This window comes from Melospiza georgiana, chromosome 8 (genome assembly GCF_028018845.1).
Source record: "Melospiza georgiana isolate bMelGeo1 chromosome 8, bMelGeo1.pri, whole genome shotgun sequence".
In the NCBI taxonomy this organism is placed as follows: domain Eukaryota; kingdom Metazoa; phylum Chordata; class Aves; order Passeriformes; family Passerellidae; genus Melospiza; species Melospiza georgiana.
The window spans coordinates 29,232,705-29,241,069 of record NC_080437.1 but is presented as its reverse complement, the minus strand read 5'-3'; the positions used below and the strand labels follow the sequence as shown (position 1 = coordinate 29,241,069).

Below are 8,365 nucleotides of genomic sequence, written 5' to 3'. Positions count from 1 at the left end.
AAAATAAAAGCAGATCTCTCGTTCCCAGAGCCCTGGAGGGGGTGGCCTCACAACTCACAGTTTTACAGACCCTTGGTGACTGAAGGGCCGACTGACACCCACGGCTGCAGAGCTGTGGCAAAGGGAGTGGGAAACAAACAGAACTTCTTAATTAAAGCCCTTTATTCAAGCTGCAACCCCTCACAGCAGACACATTTCATAACTTCTAGATCTATGTTCACACAAAGATTGACAGAAAAACTCAGGCATGAAAGAAAACATAAATTTTTTTAATGTTTATTTTTTCATGAAAAAGGTTTAAAAGGAGAAAGAGGCTGCACAGGAGAAAGCATACATTCTTTAATCACTGTTTATCTGTTGGTTTGATAGCCAAGGCTGACATTTCTTCTACAGTGTATTTATTTGTTCTCATAATATAACATGACATTTACCCTTTATTTAGAAAGGACCATCATCTATGAATATTGTTAAGAACAGTTAGGCAACACCATCAGTGAAGAATTTACATGACCTAGATCAGCTGTAGATGAAGTGCTTTCATTTTAGTTCTTCTCATATTTTGTAACAACCAATGTAAACCACATTTTTAAAATATTCAGATATGTGAAAGGCTTTGCATCAAATGTAATGCAGAAACAAAGGTTTAGTATCTCAGAGAACAGACAAAATTTTCCAATGCCTACAAAGCAACACTGAAATTCTCAAGGAAGAAAATACAATTCCTGGCTTTCCCCTTAAACCACCTGGAGACATTTATCAAGGTGTTAAGTGCTCAAATGTGACTTCCCTCACCAGCATTACACTGCTGGGATTTTTAGGTAACTCAGCAGCAGAACCTAAATGAAGTTACACATTTTCACAGTGACATAACCTGACCCTTCATCACTGCCCCTACACACAACCCTCTGCTATGTCAAGTATCTTTGCTGATCTGTAGAAGAGATGAAAACAACTCCAAAACAAAGAGCAACTCTCCATCCCTTAAATACCAAGAATTGTCACCTTTGCCCATTTATCAGTGCATGTTTTGCCTTCCATCTCACTCAAATCACAATTTCAGCAAGCTGTTTGAAGTCCCCCTGCCATGTTTGATCTGGAGTGTACAAAAGAGGTAACAATAATTTCTGAACTAAGCTCACAAGATGGAGAAACATCCTCGTTTTGAAGTATTTTGCAAGGAGTTTGACAAACAAGCACCTTAATTTCAAATTAATTCAGTAACATGATGGAGAAGGAAAATTCTTCACAGTTTCAGAATTAGTAGAATTAAATCCCTCTGAAGCTTGCAAACCATGAAGGTCAAATAGCTTATTTCAATCAGTACTCCAGTATTTCTGTAAAGAAACACTTTCAAGTATTGTTACAAAAGGCACTGATTTTTTCCTTCAGCCATCAAGATGTAATAAAACCACAGAATTTCTGTCACATTGCGCCAAACTCCTGGCCCTAAAGGTATTTGCCACTAACCTTAGAGCACCTGGATTTCACCCAGTCAGTTTTAAAACCACCTTCTTTTTCTTTATTGATTTTCTTACAAAATCACATAGATCCATCACAGGTTTTAATGATACAATGATTAATGGTAAATTAATGGTAATGACAGAGAGGAGAACATTTCAGTTGTTCTAATTCTATTTTAAAAGTGAAATTGGAGACTTATGAAGTTAAGTATTCAATAGATAAAACATTTAGCAATTTGTTTCTCCACTTTACTATCAATTAATTTTTAAAATCTGGAACCCAGATTTGGAAATATGATTCAACTCTCAGGACAGATTCTTTGAACATATGGTTCAAACCCAGTATTTCAGTTTAAACAAAAGCTTGGAAAATAGGCTCTTTTTTTTTTTTTTTTCTTTAGATGGATGTAAAATCAAATTGGGGATTGCTGTTTTGCTTTCTATGAAGTCTGACAATGGCCAGATGGGTTGAATTTCTCAATCCTTAGTCAAAATGGGAAAGAATACAGTGTGGAATATCTCTCTTCTGAGGCATGTTGAGTACAGAGCATTAAGTTAAGGCAGATGTATGAACAGGTTTTCTTCAAACAGGATTTCTTTAGCTCAAAATTGTCAATGTTTCAAAGGAACTGGGCAAGACTTAAAAATACTTGCAATTCTTTTGCTTAGCCCTAGAGCCTGCAATTGGACAGAGTTCCCTGGTATGCTTGAAAGCAAAGGACCACCAAAGAGGTAAACTAAGCAATATTTAATTATAGCTACACAAACATTCCTCAACTCACACCCAAACTTCCATCTTCTCATCTGCAGCAGGAGTGCATTACCTGACAATAATTAAATAACCTGCAACAGGACAGCAAATTATTTAAGAGCTAAAATATTTAAACTAAAATATGTAATCTCTATTTAATCAAAGTTTCCTGAAAGTAAGAGCCATCAGAATCCCTGCACAGGCTACTCAAGTTTGATGGGATGCTCTGGGACAGCTGCACACAACTGCAGCACCTCAAAGGACAGGGCCAGAGGGAAAGGGAAAACTTCTGCCAGCAGCTGCAGGAGTGCAAAGCTTGATGAAGCTGAGACCTGAGGACATCATCTTATTCTAATGCTATCTAAAATTACCTGCTGTTTACATCCCCATCCCTGAAGCAGGGCAGGGGCAAGGAGCTGGTGGAGGGAATTATCCTTCCTACCTGGATCCCTCCACATAACATGATATGGGCTGCATTTCACTGTGGAAACTACAGGAGGCAAGGACAGACCCAAAAACCTAACCCAAATCCCCCAAAATGGGGGGACAAAGAAACTGAGATAAACTTGGAAACTCAATCATAGGTGTGGTGAGTCCTGAACAGGAATGAATTCTAATCCTAAATGAGAGCAGTGACTTTATCCATAAGAGTACAAAACTATAAAATAGAGATCTGCTGCTTCTACTAGAAGACAGTGGTTGAATTTGGTTACATGAACATAATGGAATGTGAAATATTAGACTATTGTAGAATATTAGAATATTTTTTCTAAATTAATGACCTCTTGTTGAATGCAAAAACAGATGATGTGATTTAATTTAAAAAAACCCAGGTCTCACATTTTCAAAAATTATCTCCAATTACTTTGCCACCATTCCTATACTTTGTTTGCTTGGGACAGAGAACTCCTTTAATACCTGACAAACCAAATTCAATAAAAAATGTAATGATAAATTCTAAGTGCTACATGTTTGCTAGCCTAAATCAGTAATATTAATTGATTACATGAGCAAGTGACCTGGCAGATTTCAGTGCAGAATTATTGGTGGTGACTGATGAGCTGCAGCATGTGGAAAATTCTCCTTAGGTAGCACAAGTGCAGCCTGGGGAACACAGCACATCTCACACATTCTACAACAAGAAAACTTAATTTTGAGTTCACACTTTGTGAGAGTGTAGCCTCAGTGTGTCTCTGAGGTAAGTCAATTAATGTCAGTGATCTTTAAAAAATTACAAACCTTAAAAATGTACATAAATCTCTGCTATCTTCTGCTAAACTAAAACCATTTAAAACAAGATCCATCACTCAAATCTCTACAAAGTCAGACATTTAAAGCTTCCATGTACATAGAAAACCTTGTTAGGAATAAAATTCAAGACAATTCATGGTCAATAATGCCTCTAGCTTTGCTAAAATAAATAGTCAATAATTAAAGGAAAAAAGGACATGATCCTACATTATAAGGAAAGTCTCTTCATTTTCATCCTCTCCCTCCTCTGAGAAAAGATGTAAGGAATAAATTCTTCTTGATGCTCTCTCAACTAAACAGTTTTACCCATGGTTTCAGCTACAATATTTTCCTACCAAAATAAAATCAGTGCATTAAGAATATATTCAATATACTGGAAGCCATATGCACTTTTTTCAGGATAAGCTCATAAGGCATTTCCCTGATGCTATAAAACTACTTTCTCTTGCTTGGTACCACACTACCACAGCATGTACAAACATTATAATGCTCTACAGGTGGAAGATATGAGAGGCCAAACACAAACTGTGAAGAACTGCATCCAATAGAAAAGCTAAAAATGATGTAAGAATCTAACACAAAAAGAAATCAACTAAAAATATATGCATAAAATATGTGCCCATCAAAAGATTTACACATCATCATCCCTACCCTTCCTTCAACTACACAAAGATATTACTGAATTCAAACAACATGAAAGAGCTATTAAAACAAATTATCCTCCCTCTTTGAAACCACTTCATCTTTTTTTCTAGTCTAATAAAAATATTATACTGCACAAAAATATTATACTAAAAGCATCTCATGGAACTATTAATACATACATTCAAAACCAAAAGCTGTCCCAGAAATGCAAACACTACAACTAAAAACTGGAAATGCCACTGACTTTGTTTCCATTATACAAGTCAACCATGACCATACCCTTTAGAGACTTGCTATAGTCTTTTAATGCTTCCTTAAGGTCTGCTGCAAAACCTGGTAAAGCCAGCAGAAAGTCATGTTTGGAAAAGGCCTTGATTTACAAACTTTTACTGTGAGAAACAAATCTGGGAGTGCTGAGCAATTCCAATCTGCTTAGAATTTTTATATCAGGGAACATCAAAAAACTTAGTTCTCATACAAAGAGGTAGCATCAATATATCTGATTCTTTTTTTACAGAATAGTAACATTTCCTATTTGTCTGCATCATATTTGGAAGATACTTTCAGGTACTTAAATTAATTTCTTGTAGCTTGTATATGCTAGTCAGTTTGCCTGTCTGGTGAAATTTATGGCACTTGTTATTAAGTGTAAGAGCAGCTTTGTAAACCCTGGAGGAATAAATGGAAATAGTATCCCTAAATATCATAAGCTGTAAAAAAATCTGTGCTTTTCTAATCACAGAATATTTGAATATCTGTACACTACAAGTGAAACAGAAGAAGTGACTCTGGGAATGTGCATCCTTATCCCTTGGACAAACAAAACTTTATGTTAGACTGTAGGATTAAAGGCCAATCACAGTGAACACAAACACTGAGCAAGGAGAGAACATTTAGATAGAAAATATAACTACAATATTGCTATTAGAAATTATACACTATAGATAAATAAAGTGAGAATACAGTCTTTCTCCTACAGCAATACATTAATTGAAAGTGTCAGATTTTTGATTTTCTTTTTTACAATATTGGAGTACAGGCAGAATTTGATAAAGTGATCTAATTGAAATAGCAAAATATAATGTCATTCTAGCTGAAAATTTCAGCTGGTGTTGTTCAGCCTGGAGAAGACTGGAGAGACCTTCTAGCACCTTCCAATACCTGAAGGAGCTACAAGAGCTGGACAGAGACTTTTGACAAGGGCATGTAGGGATAGGATTGGGGAATGAATTCAAACTGAAAAAGGCAGATTTGGACTGAATATTGGGAAGGAATTCTTGACTGTGAGGGTGGTCAGACAGTGGCACAGGCTGCCCAGATCCCTGGAAGTGTTCACAATCAGGCTGGGTGCAGCTCTGAGGAAGCTGCTCTAGTGGAAGGTGTCCCTGTCCATGGCAGGGGGTGGAACAAGATCTCTCAGTCCCCTTCCAACCCAAACCATTCTGTGATGGGACAAAATAAGAGACTATGATGGGACAAAGTGAAAGACAAAGGATCCATCTGATGAATTCCATGTTCAGGGTAACTGTGACAGTTTGGTTCATGATTCTGAACTTCTGAAACTAATGCTTGTTTTTTTCAGAGAGCAACAGAAAATTTGCAGGCTATCTAGAAGCTGACTGAAGGTTTCCTGGCTAATATCCAAAGGTAAACAGACAAACAAGGAATTGTGAAAGACTGAGTTTTTCTAAAGTGTAAAAAACAATAAATGCCCAAATCAGTTTCTTTATCTTCATCCTTCCAACAGCATTTGCCATCTGTGAACAAAGTAGCAAAGCTTTTTCACTCTTCAAAATGGCATGTGAGAATGGAGAGGCTTACCCAAAGGAGCTGAAACAGTGAATTAGGAAAGTTCCTTAAAAACCAAACATAAGAATAATAACATTTCAGCCCTTGCTTTGCTGACAGGTGAGATAACAACCATTTCTGGTGCCACAAAGAGCTCTCAGACAGACTGGCATTTCAATGGAAGGAAGAACCACACCACTCCCTTAAAACAAAAGCCTCTGGGTTCATGACCAACATTTCAGTCAGCCTTTAAGTAAGAAAAAGCAACAACAACTGATAGTGGGGATTTACTGACAGGTGTCAGGAGTAATTGTTTTAGAGAAGACTACATAAAAAATTCTTTCACTACTGCACTTTATAATATGGGTGACAGTACTACCTTTCAACTTAAAACAAAATCATCTTCTCAGAATTGATTATTATGAACAGAGCACAGGGCCTAACCCACTTGCCACTTAAGCATGATGGAAACTCTTCCAGTTCAAGTAATAAATTTACACCACCACTATCACCCTGCCCCTTCTTATTAGGGCAAATTGAGGGAATTTTATTTGCAAAACATTTAACCACCAAGGGCAGAGTTTTGCAATAGAGTTTTAAAGCATCTTACTCAAAGATTAGGTTACCAATGTTCTAGCAAAAGATCAGAAGATCTAAACATGAATGTAAATAATCCATTATCAAGTATGCAATTCTGGTTCAGTGGCCACTATAACAAATCCCAGGACTAACAGTGACTTCAAAAGACTCTGAATCAGACTTCAAGAGTGCAATATTCTTCATAATATTACATCTCTGCAACATAGAAGTCTTCAGAATAGTCTTTGCAGAGAAATCATAAAAATGGGAGTGAATCACTCTGCTTGAAATGGATGACATTTAATTTTTGCAGTGTAGATATTCAACCATTACCTACCCCTTTCTATAAAATGTAAATTGGTATGTATCAGAAAAGCTCCAGCATGGCTTTGTGGAGGTTATTTTATATACATATGCACATTGCAGAGAGGCACACTCTTTGTTAAAAATCAGCATGAAATTCTTCTGCAGGAGCTTGAAGGTTTCCTTGCACAGAAAATTCCCCATGAACCTTCATTCCTTGTGTAAGGCGGTGATGTTGAGTTAAAGCAAAATGCTCAGTTTGCATAAAACTAGAGCTGCACCTAGTTTAAGGTGTATTTTCAAAATACACATGTCACAAGTGTCATTACAGAAGAATAAACAAGATACTTCTTTGATAGACTGGAAAAAGAATCTTCCTTTTGACATTCTATTAAATGTAATTAGGGCATAAAAGAAATTTTGAAGTGTTAGTTCAAAATTATCTACTCTAACACAATTTACAGTGCAAAGATCTTACAGTAACATCACAAAGTAACACCAGCTCTTTCAAATGGACTCTAAAAATTGTTGCTCATTTCTTAAGACTGGCAGACATCCAGTATGCTCACAATTGGCAAAAGAGTCCACAGTATTACAAAGTTATTGCTGCTACTGTAATGTAAAGAAATGAGGTTGTGATGATAAATTTTCCTGTTACGCTGTAGGAAAAACTACTTCATTTTACCAAGCAAATTATTTCTTAGCTTTGTCATAAGCTCCAGGAAAAAACCAGAGCCAAGTTATCTATCTGTACTTTCTCCCACAGAAATGGATAGCAAAATAAAGTGTGAAACCAGCTGGCTTTGTGTTAGTTGGTTACAAAGGTGTGAATCAGTTCCACTTGGGCTGAGCTGCCTTGGTCAGTGCCAGTGAGCTGCAAGGGCTGGCTGAAGGACACTCCTGCCATCATACAGGCACTGCTACCTTTGCTGCAGTAGTAGAGGCACACTTTGATGGCCAGGGTGGCTTCAGCTGACACACAGCTCCCAGGCAACTGGAAGGGAATGACAGTTTGACAGGAAACATCCTTTATTTCTCCTGTCAGACACTGTCCTTGCAGCAACCAGGTGTTATCTGCAAAGGAAGAACAGATTTTATCATTAGGGTATTTAGCACCACGTCTGAAAGCTGCAGAAAACACTAATTCTATCTATAGGACAACAAGGACTTTCCACATGAAACATTACAGGAAATTTCCTTCCTAATTATTTCAGTTGTGAATTAAAAAAAAAAAAGGGAAAGTAATTAAAGTAATTTACAAATGCTTTATCAGTCATTTAAAGATGGAGAGATCCATGGCTCTGCATCAGCACTATAGGTGTATATATATACAGTACATCTTATTTAAAAACAATGGAATTGCAGTTTCTCCTATACACTCTTTAAAGGATATTACAATTTATTCTGATATGCATAAGCAAAAATTCTTTAATTAATGGCTACGATACAATTGCATCAGAGATCTAATAAACCAGGTAAGATATCTGCCATAAATGCATTAAACTGCAGGTAAAATGATGGCATTTCCAAACAGCAGTGTTGGTCTTATAGCTGGGTTGGTGCAATTTAGCAATGCTCAGGCAGATTG

General features: G+C 36.7%; 1 protein-coding gene across 1 annotated transcript in view; it reads right to left on the bottom strand.

The window, feature by feature from the left end:
* Window positions 1–247: 247 nt before the first annotated feature.
* Window positions 248–8,365, bottom strand: part of NHLRC2 (NHL repeat containing 2) — a 30,838-nt gene continuing 22,720 nt past the window's right edge. The window contains exon 11 of the mRNA XM_058029463.1: window positions 248–7,851. Coding sequence (XP_057885446.1) covers window positions 7,586–7,851 — 266 coding nt within the window. The 3' untranslated portion in view covers window positions 248–7,585. The remainder of the gene's footprint in view (window positions 7,852–8,365) is intronic.